The sequence below is a fragment of the Phyllopteryx taeniolatus genome, chromosome 9 (assembly GCF_024500385.1).
Source record: "Phyllopteryx taeniolatus isolate TA_2022b chromosome 9, UOR_Ptae_1.2, whole genome shotgun sequence".
Taxonomy (NCBI): Eukaryota; Metazoa; Chordata; class Actinopteri; order Syngnathiformes; family Syngnathidae; genus Phyllopteryx; species Phyllopteryx taeniolatus.
In genome coordinates this window covers 31,143,683-31,169,148 of record NC_084510.1, presented here as the reverse complement: position 1 = coordinate 31,169,148, position 25,466 = coordinate 31,143,683, and the positions used below count along the sequence as shown (strand labels likewise).

Here is a 25,466-nt window from a genome sequence, read left to right as displayed (position 1 = left end):
GCGATATAAACGTGATGTGACCATTAATCATTGTCAGAAGAAGAAGAAGAATTCAAGTGGGACGACTGACTGACTGACAGACAGACACGGCACAAACTTTACACTCGACTGTTTCCTTCCTCCTTCGCCCCTTTACGCTTCCCGCTCCTCCCGTTCTGGTTCTGGTCCTCCTCCTTGTCGCGCCCCCTCAGGCTGCTGCTGGCAGTCCACTTCCTGCGAGGAGGACACCGAAAAGGACGGGTCCACTGTACTTTGGCTGGGATCGGCCTCGTGGCGACGTTCCGGATCCTGCTCCGACTCCTCCTTGCGTTCCGACTCCTCCTGACGGCGTTCCGACTCCTGGCGTCGCTCCTCGTGCAACCCGGGCTCTCGGCGTTCCGGCTCCGGACACTCGGGCTCCCGATCCGGCTCGTCGCGCTCTCGCCGCCGCCTCCTCTTGGGGCTCGTCGGGGAGCCGTCATTAGCGGAGGCGCCGGGCGGCACGGCGGGCAGCGTCATGATGCCGCCGTGCGGCAGGAACATGTGCGGGTAGAGGAGGCCGTGCGACACGCCGGGTATCAGGAAGGGGTTGAAAGTCAGACGCCCGCCGGGATGCGGCTCGCACGTACTCTGGCCCCCGGAAGGGGCGGCGGTCTCGGCCGGCACGGCGGACGCACCGCCGCCCGCCTCGGACGCGCTGACGTCGGCGGTGACTTTGGCAGCCGGCGCCGACGAGGCGGCGTGCAGTGGCATGACGGCGCCCACGCTGAACAGGGCGTGCTGCGGGACGGCGGCCCCGTGCAGCATCATGGGTAACACGCTCAAGCCGTTCTTGGCGTCGTCCGCCGAAGCCCCGCCGACGCCCGCCGGGTAAACGTGAGGGAAGCCCGCCGTCACGACGCCGGAGATGGGGATCCCGGGTATTCCGGCGCGTAGGCTCTGCATAGCCACCACAGAGTCGACGCCGCCCATCAGAGCGCCGTTCATGAAGACGGGCGGCGGCAGGCCCGCGGCGTCTGACAGAAGGGGCTTGGGCATCTCGCTGCGGGGGCGGCGGCCGCGGCGGCGCGACGAGGAGTCTCTGTTGACCGGTTCAGTCAGGATGCGGGAGAACTTTCCCTCCGGAAGGAAACCCTGCGGGACGGAAGACGGGATCGGCACACGGGACCGTTAACGGCGCCCGCGGGCGGGACCTGAAAAGTGTTTGGTACTCACGGAATGTTTGACCACGTCCGCCCAGTCCGTAGCCACAAAGTATTCCGAGTTGGCGTCCAACCAGCGGGACAGCTCCTTGATGGCTGGAGCCATAGCGCCACCCAGCTGCCAGAAGGGAGAATGACGGTTAGGAGAAACGCACGAAGACGCATCGGGACTAATTGACTGCTCGCCAGTCCACGTCAGGGCATTTATGGGTCCTTTTCATATCATTTTCATCAACGACGGAAAAGAAACACCCACTGGATTTCCTCTTGAAAATCAATTCATTTGACTGATATGAGGATTTGAATTATTGGCAGTTTTTATCCATGAAAAAGGTCGTAATTGTTTCTAAAAGACGAAAATATTCAAAAGTCGGCGGCCGGAATGAGGATTCGTGATTTGCTAAATGTTTTGTGAAGACTCCAAAGACATATTTCGATATATCGGATTTTTCTCCTGTTCTGCATGAAAACAAACACAAATGCATCTTAAGTATGAAAAAAGAGTTCTTTTTTTGGGGGGGGCGTCTTTTATCCACGCCACTCGAGCCGTCTTTACCGTTAACGTCACTGAAGAGCGCCTCATGATGTTGTTGCAATACGCCACAGGGATCTGTGATGCGCCAGCCGTTTTGCATTCACACATTAGCAGGCAGCAAAATAAAGGCTGTTATTTCCGAACTATGAATCTGTCAAAGTGTGGCAACCATTGCATGTCTTTACCGTTATTACGACTGTATAAAGACAAGAGTGTGATGGCTTTAATGAGTAGTTGGGATCATTTATGCACTTGTAGCCGCAGAGTTTGAAGGGCAACACGTGGAAATTGTGAAACTCGCATGATTTGTAGGAAACCGTTAGGCACTTTCGTCTTTACCCTTAGGAAAAAAAAGTGTATTTCAGTGAGATAGGACTGAAACAAAAAAGGCTCAATTAGATGTTTTTTCAGGGCCCACAAGAAGGCCAGGGCCCAACCGCAACCCTCAGAAGTGTGAGGCAGACGCGCCAACTGCTGCCGGCCCAAACACGGACGCAAAACAAAGCGCAGTTGCCGTACCCTCCGTCCGGTGCCGCGATGCACGACGGGCACGCGCTCGTCGCCCGTCAAGGAGTTGACGTCCAGCTTGGTGGGATCTTTGCAGCGATGGCGCCGCTGCTTGGGCCGCTCCACCAGGCCGTGCAGAACCCCCGCGCCCACCTGACCGCCAGCACACACAGAAAGTCAGCAAAAACATCACTGGCCTTTATTCTTTCATGACTTCGATTCGTAGAGCGCCTTTTTCATGGATGCTTGTTGTTATCTTCAATAATTATTGTTAGCATTTTAGCTCCACCTGCGACACTGTTTGGGGGAATTCCATTATTATTATGTTTTTAATGCTCTTCCAGCAACTCAAATGACCTTCAACTTTTTTTGTTTTCGATTATTAGTCCCAAAATTAAATCAGTCTCAAGGGCTTAAATTAGTATTTTATTATTCTTGTTCCAGTAACTAAAATCAGCTTTGATGGTGCACCTAATTATTACTGTCATAATTATTATTCAAGAAACTAAATCAGCTTTTAGGGGGCTTTTTAACATTATTAATATTTTAACATCATTATTGGCGGCACGGTAGCCAACTGGTTAGAGCGTCTGTCTCACAGTTCTGAGGACCGGGGTTCAATCCCCGGCCCCGCATGTGTGGAGTTTCCATGTTCTCGCCGCGCCTGCGTGGCTTTTCTCCGGGCACTCCGGTTTCCCCCCACATCCCAAAAACATGCACATGTAGGTGGATGTAGGTTCATTGACAACTCTAAATTGCCCGTAGGTGGGAATGTGAGCGTGAATGGTTGTTTGTTTGCATGTGCCCTGCGATTGGCTGGCGACCAGTTCAGGGTGTACCCCGCCTCCTGCCCGATGATAGCTGGGATAGGCTCCAGAACGCCCGCGACCCGAGTGAGGAGAAGCGTCTCAGAAAAAGGATGGATGGATGGATGGATGGATATCATTATTATGGCAACTAAATTGCCTTTTATTATTATTGCAACCCAAAAATTATTGTGGGCTTTCAGTATTCTGGATTTATAGATCATTATTTTTTATCATTACCGTCAACTTAACCGCCTGACAGGGCATTTACTTTATTATTATTATTGATTGCAGCAATTAAATTAAATCACTGGTGGGGGTCATCTTTTTTTTTTGTCCTCCTTATTAAGAGAAGAAAATCAATTAATATTTTGTTGAATGATTTGCATTTTGTTTATTTTTAGCCAAACTCACGGCAAGAAAACAATGTTATCTTAGCAGCTCGCTGGTGTGCAACCTGCTCCATCTGCAGTTGCGATATTTCCAAACGTGCAGACAATCATGTTCCACTCCCGACCCGTAGGGGGCACTCGTGTACTGTGTACCCAATAGGAGGTTTTGCTCCAAAACCCAGTGTTAAAAAAAGAAAAAATAAACCTACGTGGGCGAAAGGAAGGTCCAAGCTGTATCCCGGTTTATGTCGCAGCCACTCCATCAAACCTTTGCTGGCCGCCTCCCGCTCCATGGCCGCCACCTCGGGGTGGGGCGACGCGGGCGTCGACGCGGATGACAGCGTAGGGGTCGCTAGCGGACGTTCCGAGGAGGGAGATGGCGACGACGTGGATGACGACACCGACGACTGGCTCAGAGCCTCCGCGCGACCCTAAACAGATGTATACATAGATACATACAGTATATACATGCATACTGTAGGTACGTGTACAGTGGACATAAAAAGTCTCCACACCCTTGTTCAAATGTCACATTATTGTGACTAAAAAAAAAATAAAAAAAAAAGTATTTTCAAACCTTTTTCGATCATTAATGTACAACTCAATTGAAAAAAAAAAGTTTTTTTTTTTTTTTTTAAAGGGGGACGGACAAAATTACAAGAACATAGTTGCATAAATATGCACACCCTCAAAGTAATGCTTGGTAGCAGCACATTTGGCTTGCATTGTATTTCAACACTCAGTGTGGCAGAAATTTGGGTTTTAAGTCAGGGGAAAGATTTCAAAGTAGAGGTTTCAAGTCATGTTTAGCGTTATAAATTAGATGTTTCAAGACAGTTTTTAGCTTTCAAATTAGGGTTTCATGTCAGGATAAAGTCAAAGTAGAGTTTCAAGCAGGGTGATGGTTTCAACCTAGTGGCAATACTTGCCCCCTCTCCTATGATGATAAAAACCCTCTTCAGACCCCCCCCCCCCCGCCCCCCCACAGATGTTCCACGGGGACCGCTCCTAATTCCATCCACCTTGACTAAGGCCCGAGTACCAGACCCTGTTCATGATGCTGCCACCACCGTGCTTCGCTGGAGGTACGCTGTTGAGTTTCGGTGAGGAGCAGTGTTGTGTTTGCGCCAAACATATCTTTGGAAATGATGGCCAAAAAGTCCAAGCTTGTTTTCATGGCAGAAGAACACATTTCCACATGCCTGTTTGGGAGAGTTCAAGTGTGTTTATGCTAAATGTAGCCAGGCTTGGAGGTTTTTCTTTGTCCATCTTGCCACCCTAGCCCATAGCCCTGACATACTGTACAGTGGATATAAAAAGTCTATACACCCCTGGTCATATGCCAAGTTTATGTGATAAGGAATTATGAACAGTTCCAAACAGCAATCAGCGTTATCACAAAACCAGCAGGCTTCTGTGACAAAGCAAAAATAAATGTCAGGAAATGCCTACTTGAACATCTGAACTTTGTTAGGGGTTAATCAGAGGGCCTTGAAATGGTGGCAGGTGTGTGCTGACTGCCATTTAACATGAGTTTGAATATGATTGGTGCAGTCAGAACACAGCCACATCCCCAGGTACAAGGGCGTGTGCACACTTTTGCAACCACATTATCTCAGCCGTTTAAAGATTTTTTTCCCCATCTTAGTTGTACTGAGTTTATAGGTCTCATTCATTGTGGGGAAAAGTCTCATTTTGTCATATCACCAAAGTGGTCCTTTTAACAGGGATGAGGGGGGGTACACTTTTTATATCCACTGTATGAAGAAGACAGGAGATTGTTGTCACACGCACTAAACATCCAGTACTTGCCAGAAATTCCTGCAGCTCCTTCAATGTTGCTGCCGGCCTCTTGGCAGCCTCCTTGAGCGCACCTCTGGTCTTTTCGTCCGTTTTGGAGGGACGTCCACTTCTCGGCAACGACTCGGTGGTGCCGAATTTTCTCCACTTGATGATGACGGCCTTCACTGTGCTCCACGGAACATTTAATGCCTTGGAAATCCTTTTGTACCCTTCTCCCGACTGATGCCTTTGAACAATGACATCCCTTTGACGCTGTGGAAGTTCTTTGCGGACCAGGACTTGTGCTGTAAGATGTGACTACAAAAATGAGAGGAAAAGCCTACTAGAACATCTGAACTTTATTGGGGTTAATCAAAGGCACTTTGAATGGTGGAGTCCAATTAAAAATTACTTTGAATGTGATTGGTTCATTGTGAACACAACCCGTTATAAAAGTGTGTGCACTTGTGCAATCACAATTTTCTTATTTTTTATTTTTACTTCAACTCTCAATGATTTTTTTTTCCCCAATTGAGTTGTACAGGTTGTAGAAAGTTTTGAAGTTATACCACAAAAAAAATAAATAAAAAATCAGGCATTTGAACATGGGTGTGCTGACTTGCACTGCAGTATCCAACAGTTTTAGAATCAAGTATTCTACCCATTATACCAATCAGATACAAATGGATTTTGCATTATTAAACAACAATACCTACACATAATACTACAGGTACAGCAATCGATTAATCGACAACTAATCGATGATCAAATTAATCGACAACTATCCATCATCCATTTTCCGTACCGCTTATCCTCTCGAGGGTCGCGGGCGTGCTGGAGTCTATCCTAGCTATCTTCGGGAGAGAGACGGGGTACACCCTGAAATGGTCGGCAGCCAATCGCCGGGCACATGTAAACAACCACTCGCACTCACATTCACACCTACGGGCAATTTAGTCTTCAATCAACCTACCACGCATGGTTTTGGGATGTGGGAGGAAACTGGACTACCCGGAGAAAATTAATCACAATCGGTTTATGTTGGTGCATTTTCTGAAATTTGAAATAATGTCATGTTTTTGACTAAATGGATAGAAATACATTTTTTTTTATCCGATTCATTGAAAAAAATAATTGAGTGATTTATCGATCATCAAACTAATTGTTAGTTGCAGCCCTATTTCGCTGTATAGAATGGAAAGTATAGAATGAGTCACCTGTGTGGTATCAGGGAGATGCACGGCTTGAGCTTTGGTGAATTCTGAATAGAGCGCCTCGACGTTTCTCCTACGCCCGCGTCTCCTCTTCAGGGAGTCGTCCCCCCTCAGACTCCCGTTGACAATTTGTCCCGTCACGGGATGGATGAGTCCGGCCTGCAGGATTCCCGCCATGTCCATTCCGGCCGAGCCCGCCAGGGGCGCCGTAATGGGCGGCGGCAGGGGCAGCTTGCGGGTGCTGTCCCCTGACCCGGAGGCGAGCGAGTCGCCCGGCGACTTGCTGAGATCCATGGCCGCCTCCTGCCAACCGTTCATCAACAGGGCGCCGGCCCGCTGATTGGGCGGCGCATCCCCAACGGGGGTCCTGCCCGAGGACGCCGCCGCCTTCCCCGCTAACACCTTAGCCGCCGCCGCTTCATAGTCGAAGGGGCGCCGCCCCGCGGAGCGCTTGAGCTCGGGGAGGAAGGGCGGCGCCACCAATCTCTCCTGTAAGAGAGGGAGGGAGGTGAGGCGCCATGCCCCGCGGCCACCGCCACGCCCGGCGTGCTGCCAGGGTGGACAAGAGACAAGAACGGTGCGCTGGTTAAAACACACACGACCACACAGCCAAGCAACGGCACATTTGCTACACGTCCATCACAATTCAGCCCCTGAAGCCATTTTCACTTAGCATCATGACATTTGGGAGACATGTCTATCACAAGTAGACCCACAAAGAAATTCCCAGGAAGCCATTGCCCAAATAACAAAGAATGTCGATTCAGTAGCGTCCAACTGGATTAAACAAAACTAAAAATTTCATTGACAACTCTAAATTGCCCGAAGGTGTGAATGTGAGGGTGAATGGTTGTTTGTCTATATGTGCCCTGCGATTGGCTGGCGACCAGTTCAGGGTGTACCCCGCCTCTCGCCCGAAGGTAGCTGGAACAGGCACCAGCGCGCCCGCGACCCGCGTGAGGATAAGCAGAACGAAGTATGAATGAATAAATGCCTACTATGAGTAGAACTACCGAAAAAAGTCTCAAGAAGCCATGCCCAAATTAAACAGCAAGTCAGACATTTTGGTTTGAAGTGGAATTTTTAGGCCCAATTGGCTCTGTTGAGCAAAACTGGATTGAAATAATAAATCATTTAAGCCCAGAAGCAAGTTTGATTTAGCGCCATGGAATTTAGTAGGACATGTCTATCATGAGTAGACCAAAGAAGAAAAAAAAGAAGCCATGCCTGAAAAGTCACAGGAGGTCTGCCATTTTGGATTGAAGCAGCCCTTTGGGACATTCCCAGTAGAGATTTGATCCTACCAAATTTGAACCTCATGCTGTAAACCTCTGAAGAGTGCTTCAAGCACTCTTTTGAAGTATAGTTAAGGCATTAATTCAAATTCAATTTCTGCTGAAGATGGGAGCCCAACACACACACACACACACACACAAAGGTTACAGCAAGATGGCATGGCTGGTCTTTGCTCACCTTGGGCAGCCTGGTGAGAGGAGGCGGTATGATGGGGAAGGCCAGGCTCGGGGTGGCCTGCTGGATCCTGGCCTGGCCGGACGAGGAGGACGAGGACGAGGAGGTGCTAGCGGTGCTCGGGAGGAAGGCGGTCCGCTGGAGGTGTTGGTGGGCCAAGTGATTGGCGCTGACGGAGGCCGGCGGGTCGTACTGGTCGCTGGACGAGGGCCACTTCCCCTTCAGGATGGTGTGGCAGATGCTGTCCAGCCGGTTGATGATCACGCGGTCCTAAAAACGAACAATGTGTGGGAACGTACACGTCAGCTTGAAGCTCCAATGCAAAGCCTCATTTCAAAACCTAACCCAGGGTTGAAATCCTGACTTCAAACTCTAATTTTGAAGCACAACCCTGACTCGAACCCCCAAACTTACCTTTTAAAAGCCGTAGCTCTGGCATCTTGAAATCCTAAAGCTGACTCAAAACCCAAATAAGCTATAACCCAGCCTTCTTGAAATCATAAATTAAAACATGATATCCTAACAAAGGCTTCAAACCTTTACTTGAAACGCAAACCCTCCCTTCTTGAAACCTCAATACAAACAGAAACGCTTACGCTGACTTGAAACCCGAACGCTGACGTTTTGCAAGTCTACTTCGAGAGCCTAACCCTGCGTTGTGAGGGCAAAGGTGTCCGGAACGAAGCGAGAATCCTACCTTGGGCCAGTCGGAGTAGGAGTAAAGCGCTTTCTCCTGGAGGAGTTGAGCAATGGTGGGCTCTCGGGCATCGTGGATTTCGGGGGCATCGTGGCACACGGAAAAGGGAGTCATGAACCCGGGACTTCCAGAAAAGTCCTCCACAGCCGCCACTGGGAAACACGACAGATATATAATATCTGTAATAATAATAATATATCATATAATTATTGTCGATCTCAAATTATGAACTACGGATCATTTCAAACCGGAACGCGAAGATGTTCCGAGTCGTATCTTACCTGGCGAGGAGGACGTCTCCTCCTCCTTGGGCTGTTCTTTCAGGTGGTCCACCTGCTCCGTCTTGTCCTCCAAAAAGTCCCGCCCGCTCTCGCTTTTGACGCCACTCAAATCCAGACCCTCAGGTTTGGTCTCGTCGGCCGTCAGATGGAGGACTTCCCGTTTAAGTTGGCAGCTCTCTGTCTTGACGGCTTCGCATTTGGAATTCGCTCCTTCCGATTTGGAACCAGCGTCTTCGGACTTGACGGAGCTCGTCTGGGTGTCCCGGTTTTCGGTCTTTATCTGGAGCTCAGGTTTCTCCTCCGAGGGTGGAACCGGGTCTTCCCGGCAGTCCGCCACAGTGCCGTCCATAAGACAGTACCGGTCCGCTACAGGCTCGCCGCCGTTCTGGCGTCCGTCTCCCCGGAGGAGCTCTCCGGGAGCCTCGGCCATCAAGTCGGCCACGCTCGTCTGCTCCTCTTCGTCCTCCTCCTCCTCCTCCTCCTCCTCCTCTTCCTCTTCTGCAAACATCAAGGTGTCCACCTCCTCCATGGGACACATGAGGTCCGGACACAGCTGCGGGTCCCTCAAGGCAGACGACGGTGCCTCAGCGGCGTCCATGTGCGCCAAGTCCAAAGGCAGACGCAGAGCCGGATGAACGGCTGACCGTGAAAGAGACGCAAACATTCAGACCATCAGGCTTGAAACCTTACCACAAACCGGAGGCCTAATTTGAAACCATGAATCCTTGTTTGAAAACCTAATTAAAGACCTTCATTCTAAAGTCCAATTTAAAAGCCTAACTCGGAATCAAAACCCTCACCTTGACTTCTTGGAACCCCCATTTTAAACACAAAGGGTTAGGTCAGCGGTTCTTAAGCTGGGTTCGGTGAGGCAGTCGCTGGGGTTGAACGGAGGACTCCACGCACACCGTGTGTGCGGGCTCGCATGTATCCGCAAAAGCCTTCTTACATTGCATTTTGAATGCGGAGCGTTCAAAACGCAACGCTGCGTCAAGGTGGCCGTTCACCATTATGCGCTATTTCAACGATACACTTGAGTTGAGTAGCAAGCATTCCTGTGGCGTCAGACAGCGCATCCAATTAGAAAAAAGAACCTCAAACATTTTACCTATGAACCCTTTTCGAGGATTGTAGAAATAAAGAAAAGGAACAGATGTCGAAGTGCGTTCCTCTGACATGACCGTGGCACTTACCAAGGGGAATGGCAACAGCAAAATTCACATTCACTGAATGTTCAATTTTCATTGAATTGAATTCTTTTTTTTTATTGGTTTTGTTCTTTTAACACAATGATTTTGTGTGCAACTGATGCATGGTTAATTTTGTGCATGGCCTGGATGACTGAGAATCTACACAGACAATAAAATATATCCCGGTTTTAAGTTTGAAATACATTAGGAAGGGTTCCGTACCTCCAACAAGGTTAAGAGCCACTGGGTTAGGTATAAAGTCAATACCCTAATTTCAGTTCCTAACCCTGGCTGGAAAAGCTGATTTGAAACCACAACTCTGTCTTAAAACCCTAACTTGAAAGCCTCACCCTAATTTCAAATTCCAACCCTTATTTAAAGCCATAAGTTTCCCTTAATAACCTAAATTTGCACTCCTAACCCAAGTTTAAAACCTAAGTGTGGCCTGAAGCCTCATTTGATGCCGTAATTCTTTTTTTAGCAGAAGTCATTCAATCAGCAGAAGGCCGTGGAAGATCAAAAAACTCCTACGATATTGCTTTTATGTACCACCCATGTGTAGTACTACCACGTATGTAGTATTGCATGCTGATACCTTGATGCGGGTCACAGTGGTCCTCAAGTAGAATGTTGTCTTTTTCCACGCTGTCTTCACCCTTGACGTCAAACTTGAAGACGCCTCCTCCCACGTGCTGACCGCCAACCTCCTCGGCAGAGCCCGCCGGGCACGAGTCGCCCGTGATGTCGGGAGGAGAGAGCGGAGGGTGCGGGGGAATGTAGGGCGGCAGGGGGCTGGCCGCCAGGTCGCTTTGGTCCACGCCGGCTTCTTCGCTCACGCCGATGTCCTGATCGCAAACAAGACTTTCTTTGTATTTGGCCATTAGAACATCATTTTGCCAACGCAATTTGCTGATTTTGTGGCCAACTTGAACCAATTCAACTCCTTCACTGCATGCTCTTTTACAGCATTTTGACAGATCTTTCAAGACCCACAGAAAATCGCATTCTGTGACAAGCACCGAGGGGACAAAAGACTAGACGCTCTTTTAACAGACAAAAAAAGTTTCTTTCTAGCTTTTTCCGTAATCAGCAGCAGATTTATGGCCAAAAAGTGAATCGAAAGATGTCAGGCAGGACAGCGACACCTCAAACTATAAAACAACAAAAACAAGGCTGAGAAAGGGCTTTTGATGGCTAAAATAATCACTTAGCGATGGATAACTAAGAAACCCAGCGCATGACTTGAGTTGAAGGTCGGCGGCTTTTTTTCGACATTCGTCATCCACTCCATCAACTGTGTCATCTTTTCTCATGATGGTGACACATACTCCGTTTATACTAGGGATAGTTATTATGCCAATTATCAGCCGGGCCGATGATTGGCACCGATAGTCGCCATGACGACGTATATCGCCATACGCATTTTTATTAAATACGTCGCTCGATAAGAGATCAATTTAAAACTAGGTAAACTTTTTTTTTTTTTTTTTTTAAATAAAATCTTAAAAAGATTAACATTTCAGTTATATTGAAATTTTGGAAACCTTTATTTACTGTAGAAAACTTGAGGGAGCTATTTATTGGTCTCAGATTTCACTGAACTTCATAAAACATGCTGCTAAGCTCCCTGCACTTTTTGTTAGAATTTGAAAACAAAAAAAAACTCAATTTTGCAAATCTGAAAAGCTGCTGAATAAATATGCTTAAAGGCATTGAAATAAAGCAAAGTATTGGCGCTTAGATATTTCAAAATGTTAATGCCAATGTATTCCCCGTTTACGGTAAATGAATATTAGCTCGAAATATCAGTTATCAGCCTCTTGACTACTAAAATAATAATCGGTATCGGGCCTGAAAGTTTATACCACACACATACACATACCCTGGTCGCGGGTGAGGTCCTTAAAAGTGTCTGACTTCCCACGTGTTGCCATTTCTCTGTCATAATCGACATGACAAGCCGAGATTCACCGCCTAATCTTTGTCTTCAACTCCAAAATTGTGCCAATCTCAAATCCAGTGATAAAACACCGCCATCTACTGATGCATGCTTGCCATTACAGTTCCAGCTTATGTATCGTACCTTGACAAATATATATTCATCAGTGGCAGTCAACAAATGCAAACGTCCATGGCAGTGAATGTTCTCCAATGATTGCCATTATTATTGCTTCCCTTGAGAACTATGGATCTTCTCTAAATGTAGCAAAAGCCTGTCTGACATCAATAAATGGATCCTTACTGTTCCCAAGGTTTTGTTTTTAATTTGAAGCAAACAGTATGTAAGGGGGAAAAAAATGTGTCTGTTATAACCGGATCGTGAAATGTCACTTTTCTGAATAAAGAGCACTAACGTTAACATTTAACCGATTTTGATAATCAGCGATGATAGCAAAGGGGACTCCTAGTACGACGGGCAAACCTTGAAGAGCATGAAGCTGGCCGACTCCACAGAATCGGCGGCCGAGGGGTGAGAGGGAGAGGACGACGGCGGCAGGCCCAGACACTCCTCAAGGGTCCCGTCCCCCCCGCCGCCACCGCCCCCCCGCGGCGCCTCCTCGTCCTCTTCCTCCAGGAAGCCCGTGGGACCCAGGATGGGGTCGGACTCGTTGAACATGTGGTGAGCCGGGCTGGAGTGGTCCGTCCCGTCCCAGGGAGCCTGCTCGTTCAGTGCCGGGACACGCGAGGGACCACATGAAAGAAACGAGACCAGGCAGTCGCGTTCATGACTGACTCAAGTGCTGGCCACGATGTAGAAAGAATATTTAGTTCACTCTGTGCTTCCTTTTCTGGCTTTTGGGGAGCACACTGCAAACACGATTAGGTTCGGTTCACACAAAGACAATCGGGCCATTTTGTGTCGATTTTGCCACTTCCCGACCAAGGACGTAAAGCGCCAGACTTATCTGATGTCTTACAAGGCCTTACACATACATACAAGTTTTATCAAATCCTAAAAGATGGTTTATCTGATTAAAAATCAGGCATTTAACTCTTTTGGTTGTACTCCGATAATCTCAACACAGAACACCACACGCGTAAAGACTGTGTCCCATCACCCATCTAGAATCTAGTCCTCAAAGACAGAACTCTTACGTGATCAAATGTGACCTAACATACTTGAAAAAAATGACAACAGCCGAGAAACAAGACGCATCATGGAAGAGGACACACGAGAGGAGGGAATGGTGGTGATTTAGGACTATTTGTAACAGAAACTCCTGTAATCTAAAAAATAAATACAAATTGAAAAAGTGACTGCGGAAAAAAATCCCGGAGACAGCAGAAAGCGGACTTTATAGTCTACTGAGGGAGCTGGAGATGACTGATTGGCTGGTGTTAGTAAGACGTTTGTTTTTATTTACAGCCGCTTCCTTGTTCCTCAGTCAGGTTGCTTCTTGATTGGCTAGATTTCATTTCCTATCACAATTTATGGAGTCATGACTCGGAAGTCGTCGGCCTTCTCCACACACGAACATTTTTGGTGATAAATACTTTAATATCGTCTATCCCAACCTGTTTCGGACCATAAAATCAGAACAAATTCACTCTTAACACACGTCAGACCAAAGGTTCATTCTCGAGGATAATCACATGAGACATAAAATCATTTTGGGTTTGTAGTCTTTTGTCGGGAAGGGACAAAATCGGGACAAGAGCAGTCCAATTACCCACATGTGTAGTCAATGTGTCGTTTAGGCAATTCCCTTAGTCCGTAGTTCTTTTGCAGGTTTCTGTGCAGTACGCTGTCGTTACGCTTCCTCACTTCTCACTGTTGGAAAAATAGATGCCTTTGCACTTGTAAAAGGCATTCTCTGTTAATAATAACCTCATATGCTCATGATGTTTGTGGTTGGGGGATGCCAGTTGCATAAGGCAAACGATAACTGCCAGTTCATGTGTGTGTGTGTGTGTGTGTGTGTGTGTACAATGTATGTGGAAATAGGGAGACACTTGTTGGAAAACAGCAATCCGGTTGTATTTGAAATGTCTCCTTGCGTGTTGAAAACTTTGATGAAATTGTATCTCTTGATTCTCAAAGTGCTTTCCCTCTCTGTTCTCTACTGAAGGGTTCGTCGAGTCGACTTCGACTAAGCGATGACATCATCGATGTGGTTAACTGGTCATCGGTTCATCCTATCACATTCATACACTTGTTCATCCAATCACATTCCAGATCCCTTCATGGCCTCGCAGACAAGTCAGAACTTGTAAAACTAACACGGATTCAGGGAACACAACTGCAGACTCGCTACTGGCAGCATACTACAGCGCTGTCGCGCAACTGGATCTGGTGCGAACCCCAAAGTAAGAACGAGCGCAGGAAAAAGAAGCACAAAGTGAGAGAAGTGCCAATCTTAACCGTTAAGATTCCCGCCCGTGTCGTACCTGCAGCCGATCCAGCTCCACGGACGGCGCCAGAAGGCCGGTCTCCTCGGACGAGCCCTGCTCGCCCACCAGCACGTCGCTCCTCAGCTTGGAGCGCAAGTCGGCCCCCCCCAGCTGGCCGTACGAGTTGAGCATGCTCTGACCGCCCGCCGCCGAGTTGAAGGGGAAGCCGTTCAGTGCGTCCTTGGAGGCCTTGCCCCCGTGCAGCGCCTCCGACGACATCGGGTCTAGGTCGGCCAGGCTCTCGTCCAGCGGGGGGCAGTCCAGGAAGTCCCCCCGAGAAGCAGACGCTATTCCCAGGCCCGGCGAGGCGGCCTCGTCCAGCGGGGGCGCAGGGGCAGCGTGGAGGTGAGAAGAGGAAGACGACGAAGAGAAAGGTGCTGAGGGAGCTGCGGCCTGCTGGGGGGCCCGATGGGGGTACTCTGGAGGCTGAGGGGGGTCATACAGGCAGCAGTGGGGGGGTGGCAGCTGAGGAGGAGGACACATGGTGAAGATTAATTGATTGAATGTTCATTGACAATGTGTGCCACAAACAAACAAACAAAAAACAATACAGTGGACCCCCTCCCCCCCCCCCCCCCTTTCTTGACAGTAAGGGAACAGGCGCCAATTTTAATTTTTTTTTTAACAAGTGACTTTTTATTTTAAAAAAGTATATGAATCATTTTCATATCATTTGATCAATAACAGACACATCCGAATTTCCTTCTGAAAATCGATTAATTTGACTGAGTATTTATATTATAGGCAGTTGTAATCATTCAACAGGTCATAATTGTTGCAAAGAAAAGATTTACTGTTATGTGTACCAAATGAAATGAAAATGTGTTGTGAAAAGTGAATGACATTTTTTGATTTATTGGATTTTTCTCCTATTGCTTAATTTGCCTTTTTCGTGAAAACTAACAAATGCATCTTCATGTCTTCCAAGTTCCCGAAAATTTCAAATCAATTACTTTTCGAAAATAGGACTTTCCCTGTATAAAACCAAGGCAGTATTAAAAAAAACAGCTAAATTTGAATATTTTCTAAAATAATTATTTATTATTATTTTGTTTATTTACAAGTCTCTCTGGCGTTCTTGATGACCACATACCCTGTGAAGATGCGAGGTGTGGTGTCCCCTCACGTAGTTCCTGTGGGCGTCGAGGAAGCTGAGCTGGGGGTCGTTGAGGATGTAGAAGTCTGTGCGACTCAGGCCGTGTCGCGCCGCCCCCACCAGGAGGTCGCGGTCGTGTTTGCCCGGCTCCCACCACACGGGGAGGTAGAGCGAGGGGCGGCACAGCTGCAGGCGGGCCGACAGCAGCGGGTGGCGCAGGACCTGAGGAGCACAACGCCGCTTTGGAGACCTCTCTCATGCTCTTAGTCTCTCGATCACGTTTTGAAGGTCTCGGTCTCGTCTCGGACTCGGCTCCCAAAAGTCTCGGTCTCGTCTGCGTCGCGGACCGGCCGGACTCGGGATTTTCTGTCGGGGACCGCTCGACAGTAGCACTGATTTGCTATTCTTCGATCATGTGATAAGGTGAAACAATGAATACTGTCCCTTCAATTGATGTGTTCCGGACGCCCCACCACCCACGCAACGACGGCAGCCTTCGCCGTGTTGCGACTGAGGGACCCCCTTGTCCCCCACGGGAATTAAATTTGGCTTCCTCAACCACAAAGACTTCAAATGTAAAACAACAAGCAAAAAGGAAACACAAATTCTGCAGTCTTCAACCTCGAACTTGAAAGGAAATAAACAGGAAAGCTCACAATAATTGTAAGCACACCAGCGAATCGAATTTTGTCTTTCTGAGATATTTCCGGAAAGAAGTTTTAATTCCACCTTCAACTGGCTTTATATAACAGTACATTATACTTATGCCAAATCAACTAAGTTGGCTATTTCCCCCGTTTGTACCATTAGCAGCACTTGTAAGCTAGCTTTACGCTCACATTTCATTTTTCAATACATTCAAGGATTTCTTTTTTGGGAGTTTTGCATGTTGCACTTTGGAAGGGTTGGAGACATCGTGTCAAATGGATTGAACAGAAAATTCAACTTGAAGTGAATGCTCGCTTAACGCTTCAACCCCGTCACGGTTTTTCATCCATCCATTTTCTGTACCGCTTATCCAAAATGGATTTTGACGGTCTCGGTCTCGACTCACAAAAGTCTCGGTCTCGTCTCGGTCTGAAGTTTTTTGTTTACCTGCTCACGGATCTTGCGGAGAAGCTCGATGCGGTACAACGTCCGAGCGGCTCGCTCTTCCGTCAGGGGCTCGACGGCAACGGCGGCGTCCGCCAGACCTGAACGGGTGAGAAGACGGCGTAGCGAGGAGCACGGCCAGGAGACGGCAACACGGAGAGAAGCTAGCGAGAAGAGCTTTCGCACCTTCTTCCTTCCTGGGCGGCAGCTTGCAGGCGGTGCGGCACATGTTGACGAAGGAGTTGAAGTATCGCTCCAGGCTGTCGTCCATCTTCCTCTCCAGTCGCGCCAGCACGCGGAACTGCGACCAGTCGAAGAGCTTCCTGTCGGGGTCGAAGGCCACCCCGAAGGACGACACCGTGCGGTAGAAGTCCATCTGCTCGCGACGCGTCCACCTGGGGAACGCCTCGCGCGCTGGTATGACTTTCACATGCTACTCGGTCAAAAATTCAACACCTCTGCCTTTCACAAAGAGAAACTGCAAATTCGTGACTTTTACCTGCCTGAGCCTTTCACACAATTAACTGCAAATTGCTGATTTTTATCAACTTAAGCCTTTAACACCAAAATTTGTAAATTATTGTTTATGATCTGCCTGTGCCTTTCGCACAGAGAAACTGCAAATTTCTTAGATTGTTTTCTGCCTGAGACTTTCACGCAAAAATCGGATTTTTATCAGCCTAACACCGAAATCTGCAAATTATTTTGCATCTGCATCCGCCTTTTACACAGTGAAAATGCCAATTGTTTTTTTTTATCTGCCTGTGACTTTCACACAGAAAACTGCAAATTGTCCATTTTTATCTGCCTGTGCCTTTAACTCAACTCTGCAAAATTTGATTTTATTCTGCAAGTGCCTTTCACACAGAGAAACTGCAAATTGTTGATTTTTATCAGCCTAAGCCTTTCACACAGTAATCTTCGAATTGTTGATTTTTGTCAGCCTGTGTCTTTTACACAGAGACCTGCAAATTGTATCGTCTATGACACGTGTCAGTCATCCACTCACCTTCTCTGCCACTCCAGAAAAACAGCGTCCGATTCGGCGTGGGTGGCGGAGCAGCGCCTCAGCTCCTCGCCCAGCTGCCAGGCCAGCGCCCCGTCAGCGCGGTGCCCAAAGGGGGTGCATCCCGCGGCGCCACCCATCACCCCCGGGCCCACCAGGCCGTCGTGGAGCAACAAGTCTGGTCGCAGGAGGGGCTCGCGGCGCAGCGTGAAACGCTGGTAGGCGGCAATGAGGCGACGCAGCCGGGATGTCAACGCCGGGCCGCTGGGCCACAGGGGGCGCGCGTGGACCACGTGCAGGGCCGCCACCCCGGTGCCGCTTCCGGCGCCCCCGCCGAAGGTGGTCGTGACCAGGGTGGAGTCCTGGGCGGCGGCAGCCACGTGCGACTCTACCAAGCGTCAAAGGCAAATAACATCAAAAGGACTAGTAAACTGGTCAGAATTTCACACAAAGATCTGCAAAATGTTGTTTTGTTTTTTCTGAAAATGCTTTTCGCACTGATATTGCAAAGGTGTTGATTTGTATCTCCCGGTGCCTTTCACACAAAGATCCTGCAACTATAATGTTTTTCATTTTTTATTTATTTATTATTTATTTCTTTAAATCTGAAAATGTTTTTCACACACTGATATTGCAAAGGTGTTGATTTTTACCCCCCGATGCTTTTCACACAGACATCAGCTAAATTTGTTAATTTCAAGCTGCTGCTGTCTTTCAAACAGAGATCATGCAAGTCATTTTCATACAAACATTCTGCAAAGTTGTTTCTTATCTGCTTGACCCTTACACACAGAGATCCTGCAATTTTTCAATTCAGTTTGTGCCTTTCACACAGATTGACAAGTGACTTTCATAGAGATCCTGCAAAATTGTTGAATTTTATCTGCTAGTGCCTTGTCACACGTACAGTAGACGGGCACAGGTGAAGAAACGCTCCAATTTGTGGCAAGCGTGCGTGAAAGGGGGCAAGCGACTGACCTGGTGCCGCGCCATCGTTGTGGGGCTTGTCGCAGGCGTCGGCGCTCGAGTGGATCTCCCCCGCCTGAAGGAAGAACATAAACACAACAAACGGACGAACGCACGTCAGGAGGAAACGTAGCAGAGCAAGAAAGAGGAGGCGTGTGTGGAGGAGCGCTGGGCGTACCTTGCTGACGTGGTCTCCTGCTTCGCTTTTGCTGTTTGTGATCTCGCTGACATCTTCCGCTTTCACAACGCTGACAAAACAGCACACACGCAAACACACAAAACACGTGTTATTCGTCTTTGCTTTTTCTTGTCCTTTGTCATTTTCTTGTTGTTGTCCTCTCAAACTAAGCACAAAAGTGTTTGTTTTCGCAGTTACTGTCTGTTTTTAATACTTTTGTAATTGTTTTTTGTTCTCTTTTGTTACTGCTTATGTTTCTCTCCTCTGTCTGTTTATCTGTCTGTCTGTCTGGCTTTCTACCAGAAGTTTTTGTAACTGAAATTGTTGTATTTTGTTATTGTTTTTTCTTGTCTTTTTAGTGCTATTGGTGTTTTGTTATTACTTTTTGTTGTCTCTCCTTCCCTTGTCTCCTCTCAAAACTAAGTACGAGAAGTCTTTGTCATTATTGCAGTCTGTTAATACATTTGTTATTATTGCTTTTTGTTTTCTTTTTTAGTGTTATTGTTGTCTGTAGTGTTTTGAGTGCTATTTTTGTCTCATTCATTTTTGCCTTTTGTTGCTTTTTGTTGAGTTTGTCTTTTTTTCAGTGCTATTGTATTCTTGTTATTGCTTTTGTGTTGTGTTTTTTAAGTGTTATTGTTGTCTTGTCTGTTAATGTTTGGGTTGTCTTTTTAATGCTCTCTTTGTTATTGCTTTTTGTTATCTTTCGTTAATTACGTATGTTTTGTCTCTCTTCTCACTATCTGTGTCTCAAACTAAGTACCAGAAGCCTTTGCTGTTGTTATTGTTGTCTTCTGTTATTTCTTTTTGTTATTGCTTTTTGTTGTCTATTTGGTTATCGTTGCCTTTTGTTGTCTTTTTAGTATTATATACAACCCCAATTCCAATGAAGTTGGGACATTGTATTAAAACAAATAAAAGAAGAATACAATGATTTGCAAATCATGTTCAACCTATATTTAATTGAATACACTACAAAGACAAGCTATTTAATGTTCAAACTGATAAACTTTAATGTTTTTAGCAAATAATCATTAACTTGGAATTTTATGGCTGCAACACGTTCGAAAAAAGCTGGGACAGGTGGCACAAAAGAGTGAGAAAGTTGAGTAATGCTCATCAAACACCTGTTTGGAAAATCTCACTTATTGGGAACAGGTGGGTGCCATGATTGGGTAGAAAAGGAGCTTCCCTGAATTGCTCAGTCGTTCACAAGCAAAGATGGGGCGAGGTTCACTTCTTTGTGAACAAGTGCGTGAGAAAATAGACAAACAGTTTAAGGACAATGTTCCTCAACGTACAATTGCAAGGAATTTCGGGAATTTAGGGCGAAAACCAACATTGAATGCCCGTGATCTTCGATCCCTCAGGCGGCACTGCATCAAAAACAGACATCAATGTGAAAAGGATATCACCGCATGGGCTCATGAACACTTCAGAAAACCAATGTCAGTATATACAGTTCGGCGCTACATCCATAAATGCAACTTGAAACTCTACTATGCAAAGCAAAAGCCATTTATCAACAACACCCAGAAACGCCGCCGGCTTCTCTGGGCCCGAGCTCATCTAAGATGGACCGATGAAAAGTGGAAAAGTGTTCTGTGGTACGACGAGTCCAAATTTCAAATTGTTGTTTTTGGAAATTGTGGACGTCGTGTCCTCCGGGCCAAAGAGGAAAAGAACATTCCGGATTGTTTTGGACGCAAAGTTCAAAAGCCAGCATCTGTGATGGTATGGGGCTGTGTTAGTGCCAACGGCATGGGGAACTTACACATCTGTGAAGGCACCATTCATGCTGAAAAGTACATACAGGTTTTGGAGAAATGTAAGTTGCCATCCAAGCAACGTCTTTTTCAGGGACGCCCCTGCTTATTTCAGCAAGATGATGCCAAACCACATTCTGCACGTGTTACAACACGTGGCTTCGTAGTAAAAGAATGCGGGGTACTAGACTGGCCTGCCTGCAGTCCAGACCTGTCTCCTATTGAAAATGTCTGGCTCATTATGAAGCGTACAATACGACAACGGAGACCGACTGTTGAACGGCTGAAGCTGTACATCGAGCAAGAATGGGAAAGAATTCCACCGACAAAGCTTCAACAATTAGTGTCCTCAGTTCGCAAACGTTTATTGAATGTTGTTCAAAGAAAAGGTGACGTAACACAGTGGTAAACATGACCCTGTCCCAGCTTCTTGGGAACGTGTTGCAGCCATCAAATTTTCATTTAAAAGTTAATGATTATTCGCTAAAAACAATCAAGTTGATCAGTTTGAACATTAAATATCTTGTCTTTGTAGTGTTTTCAATTAAATATAGGTTGAACATGATTTTCAAATCATTGTATTGTTTTTATGTTTAACACAACATCCCAACTTCATTGGAATTGGGGTTGTAGAAGTAAGTAGAAGTCTATATCGCTTTAGCAGTCCCTTGTTACTACTTTTGTTATCGCCATTGTTGTCTTTTGTTACTGCTTTTTTGTTGTCTTGTGTTATTGTTATCTTTCCTATTTCTTTTTGTTGCCTTTTCATACTTCTTACGTCTCTCCTCTCTCACTCGGTCTTTTTAAAGTCTTTTTTGGTGTTCTTTTTGCAGTCTCTTTTGACAGCGCTACCTGTCGGCGACATCGGCGGCCACCTCGCCTCCTCCCTGCTCGGCCGAGAGCGCGGTAACGTCGGGCATGCCGACCCTCTCCAGGAAGCACAAGTCGGCGTCGGCGCGCATGGCGTGGTAGCGCTCGTACCCTGTTGAAGTGCGTTACCATTGCCCAGAGGTGGGTAGAGTACATGTCAAACTAGCTTCTTCATCTTAACGCGTCAAACATGAAGTGGTGAGCTCTCACCGTGCTTGTGGACGCCGACGAGCAGAGACTTGTCTGCCTCGGTGTCCCACCACGACGCCGGAATCTCGATGTAGTCGATGTCGGGCAGCGACACGTCCAGTTTGCTGGAGTTACAGGAAGGATGCGAAGGTCAGCAGTGTAGAGCGCTGACAACGGAATGTTTCATAACGTTTGTCAATACGCAGGGGGCTAACTCAGGGTGGCAGAAACGGGTTTTGACTGAATCCATAACAAAAACTGACTTCAGTCTGCAGACTGACGTAGCAATAAGCACGAGCCAGGAGGAAAGAGTGCAGAAAAATAGAGAATGTCCAAAGTTTGGGATCATTTCACACTTGAAACTGCACGTCTCCGGTAAAGTAAGCATCATTAGTTAATTGAATATAATAATTTTTTTATTTTTTTTTTACACAATACAACCAGTAAAGGTTATGATAGTCGAAGAAATGTGTTTTTTTTCTCTGTTGTAAAGTTATATAATTACTGAAGGACAAAGCATTGGAAAACACTCAAATGTTTAACCTATAATTTTTATCTTTATCGTTTTAAGGGTTAAAGGGCCACAATAAAGAAGTTATTTTATTCGTTGTTATTTTATTCTGCCATATATTGGGGGGAAAAAATTATTCATACAGCCTAAAAAATCCATATTCGTTCTAACTAGGGTTAGAACGAATTGGAATTCATAACAGGTGGTTAGGATAGAGGGAGGAATCAGGACGGAAACAGCTGCTGGTGCTCTTTCAATCGCTTTGTTGAACAAACAACAAACAAAATATAGTTAACACAAGTACATTCTTTTAGCCGACCTGCCAAACGCCTCAAGTGACACTCAACAAGTAGAGTGGCTAACGCTTTAGCCAGTTACCAGCTGACCAACCGTATATCCCCATTCGCTCACTTCAGCAGCACTCACAAGGCCAGTCCTGCCTTTTACAGGGACGTGCACAGTTAAAGTCACAGAGTACTGTGCAGATTGTGAGACTGGCGACCCCAAGTGGACAAAAATAATACCTGAAAATGTTAGTATTTATATGGATGAAGTTCGTTAATATACTATATATAAATAAAATAGTAAATACTTTGCAGATGTTGTCTATTACGGGGGTGATCTGGAAGGTACCCACTGCGATAAACGAGGAACAACTGTAAGCCAAAAGGTTTGTATTTGTTTCCCCTTTTCCTTCCCAAAAATCTAAATGAATCCAGAGGAACCAGTGATGAGGAAGATAATTGGAAGTGCATGTCGTAAATAGGTGTACAGAGAAGATCGCAAGACGTAGTAGCCAAATAACGGGAAAGACAGGGAGCCAAACCTCCATCATCGGGTTTGTGGAAAGACATTTTCTCGCAGGTGAGCAGAAAATGTTTGGTCAGATTTGGTCTCTTGGTGGTTCAGAAAAACATAATCGGTAGTAGTGGCACAGTGTCCGATATTTAGTTGTTAGAATTTGCGCTGAATGGTGAAAAGATGGATGCAGAAGTGCCTCATACCTGGCGGATATGCCCTCCAGAGCCTGATTGGCTGCTTCACCCAGAACCTCCACCTTCAGGTAGTACAACATCCTCACCCTCAGCAGAACCCTAAGCACAAATGCACACACGTGCGCGCGCGCACACACACACACACAAATACAATTAAAGTTGAGAGAAGCCATGAGCCCCCACGATCGAGCCTTGCCGCCAATAGTGAAAATTTGCGAATAATTGACACCCGTCTAAACAGGTTTTTAATTGCGTGTAGGTAGGTAGGTAGATTTAGATTTTTTTATTGGATTAGTTTTCAATCAATCAGTCATTTCAAAAACACAACAAAAGATAAAGCGAACCAAAAAGGCTATAGCTTATTATGCCTACGCCCTTCTTCTTAACAAAACAAAACCTTGGAGGCTGTAACACAAACACATTTTAACATGCCCGTAGGTGTGAATGTCAGTGCGAATGGTTGTTTGTTTATATGTGCCCTGCAATTGGCTGGCGATCAGTTCAGGGTGTACACCCCACCTCTCGCCCAAGAGATAGCTGGGATAGGCTCCAGCATCGCCGCGACCCATGTGAGAATAGGCGGTACGGAAAGTGAATGAATGAATGATTTCCTACAGCTTTTGAGTACTGTGACAATGTCAATGATTTTGGATTTTGTACATTATCTGTTCAGTTTCAAATTCAACTTGGTCAAAGAATTTAAAGGTCCCCTATTTTGGCAATTTAGACCTCCATAGAGGACTCTCTAGCATGGACTTATTATAAAGTGTCAATTTTAATAAAAAAAAAAACACCTTGGTTTTGTCATACGAGTGTCCAGAAAAGGCCCCTCTGACAGCTACTTCTGTTTGACCCAGTTTTGTATCCGCTTTGTCCATGTTTCGCTAAGACCGCCCTTTCCTCTGATTGGTTGCCTCTGTGTAGAAGACCCACTTGTGTGAACACACGCTTATGTTGACAGCGCTGGCTCGAGAGCAGAGATATTCGCTACTGACGTCGATAAGCTCGAGAAATTCCAATGAGCTGATTTCAGGAAGAAAAACGTCTGGAGCTCAGGAATGTGTGGACCATTTAAATTCATTTTTCACGTTTACTGAGGCACCATCGAGCCAATATTACATCCCAAGTACTAGAAAAAATTGGTTAGTCAGAGTGGTTCTGAATTTTTGAAAATGCAGAGGACATTCTGAAGGACCTTTGGAAATGGCCAAAATGAGCCAAAAACGTCAGCTTCAGAGTCAAATAGCCGACTTACTATCTCTTTTGGGACATGGCTTCTTGGGACTTTTTGGGGGTCTACTCGTCATCGACATGTCTACCAAATTTCATGGTGCTTGGTCTAACTCGCTCCCAAAGAGGTGAATTTTCCCAAAACAATTTTTGGTGAATGAGAGACTTAATGAGGAGTAGCAAAAGGATGGTTGTGCTGACTTGTTGCAGTGTTGTTTGAGGTGTTTCTTGTAGCTGTCATCCTGCAGAACCACTTCGGGGTTGCAGTGAGCCAGCCAATCGGCGTTCTTCAACTCGGGAACGCTCAGCGGACTCTTGAGTTTGTTGCCCTTCCGCCCGCGAGGAACCGGAGCTGAAAGACCTGAAGACGACCGGGGGGGGGGGTCAAGGGGGTGTTTGATGGAAACGGACGCAATTGAAAAAGGTTGAGGTTCTGACCCGAGTGGTTGAGCAGCTCCTGGTCCTGGTCCTGGCCCTCCTTGCTGGGGGAGATCAGGTCCCAGATGAAACTCTTGATCTTGTCGTCACCTTTATAGTGCTTCAGACAGTAAACCAGGAGAGCTCTGAAGAAAACAATACAACGATACCTAATGCAATGCTCTCAGAAAATATTTCCAATTTAATTTTGATCAACTATTCAACAGACATCTAAATGATTCACCAATTCATCCTTCCACACCCATATCCATTCACAATCCAGTGGGCGATCATCAATCCAAGTGTTCATCAGCCATTCAAACATTCATCATGCATGTATTCCTCATCCATCCATGATGCGGTGTCTGCGGCTGACCTGCAGATGGCCTCCATGTCCCTCTCTGCCAGGTGCCACTTGAAGCGACCGTGGTTGAGGATGTCCTTCCAGCGGCCCCACCTGGAAACACCACCCACATCACCATCAAACATCTTCTAATAGTCATACAGTTACATCTTTTACATCAGTTAGAATAGTGTCACAATCTTCATTTAGTTAGCTAGTTCGACTCAAATAGAGATGCACTACACACAGAGTGAAATATTTCATATTTTATTTCCATCCATCCATCCATCCATTTTCTGTCACGCTTTAGCCTCACATGGGTCGCAGGCGTGCTGGAGCCTATCCCAGCTAGCGGCCGAG

At 46.6% G+C, this 25,466-nt stretch overlaps 1 protein-coding gene across 10 annotated transcripts in view; it reads right to left on the bottom strand.

Annotated features, from left to right (window-relative positions):
- Positions 1 to 25,466, bottom strand: part of chd6 (chromodomain helicase DNA binding protein 6) — a 58,139-nt gene that overhangs the window by 633 nt on the left and 32,040 nt on the right. For 4 of the 10 annotated variants that reach the window (XM_061785486.1, XM_061785487.1, XM_061785492.1 and 1 more), the window contains 24 exons: positions 25,140 to 25,220; positions 24,785 to 24,909; positions 24,548 to 24,707; positions 23,126 to 23,215; positions 21,632 to 21,735; positions 21,404 to 21,533; positions 18,786 to 18,855; positions 18,620 to 18,683; positions 17,645 to 18,029; positions 16,822 to 17,030; positions 16,639 to 16,736; positions 15,541 to 15,765; positions 14,445 to 14,912; positions 12,478 to 12,714; positions 10,651 to 10,900; positions 8,833 to 9,504; positions 8,585 to 8,736; positions 7,891 to 8,157; positions 6,421 to 6,966; positions 5,234 to 5,521; positions 3,631 to 3,852; positions 2,236 to 2,376; positions 1,195 to 1,299; positions 1 to 1,113 (listed from right to left, as the gene is read on the bottom strand). The exon at positions 1 to 1,113 is cut by the window's left edge and continues 633 nt beyond it. In XM_061785486.1, the coding sequence (XP_061641470.1) occupies positions 133 to 1,113; positions 1,195 to 1,299; positions 2,236 to 2,376; positions 3,631 to 3,852; positions 5,234 to 5,521; positions 6,421 to 6,966; positions 7,891 to 8,157; positions 8,585 to 8,736; positions 8,833 to 9,504; positions 10,651 to 10,900; positions 12,478 to 12,714; positions 14,445 to 14,912; positions 15,541 to 15,765; positions 16,639 to 16,736; positions 16,822 to 17,030; positions 17,645 to 18,029; positions 18,620 to 18,683; positions 18,786 to 18,855; positions 21,404 to 21,533; positions 21,632 to 21,735; positions 23,126 to 23,215; positions 24,548 to 24,707; positions 24,785 to 24,909; positions 25,140 to 25,220 (6,070 nt within the window). In that variant the 3' untranslated portion in view covers positions 1 to 132. The remainder of the gene's footprint in view (positions 1,114 to 1,194; positions 1,300 to 2,235; positions 2,377 to 3,630; positions 3,853 to 5,233; positions 5,522 to 6,420; positions 6,967 to 7,890; positions 8,158 to 8,584; positions 8,737 to 8,832; positions 9,505 to 10,650; positions 10,901 to 12,477; positions 12,715 to 14,444; positions 14,913 to 15,540; positions 15,766 to 16,638; positions 16,737 to 16,821; positions 17,031 to 17,644; positions 18,030 to 18,619; positions 18,684 to 18,785; positions 18,856 to 21,403; positions 21,534 to 21,631; positions 21,736 to 23,125; positions 23,216 to 24,547; positions 24,708 to 24,784; positions 24,910 to 25,139; positions 25,221 to 25,466) is intronic. The other 6 variants (XM_061785491.1, XM_061785495.1, XM_061785489.1 and 3 more) reach the window with 5 other exon arrangements.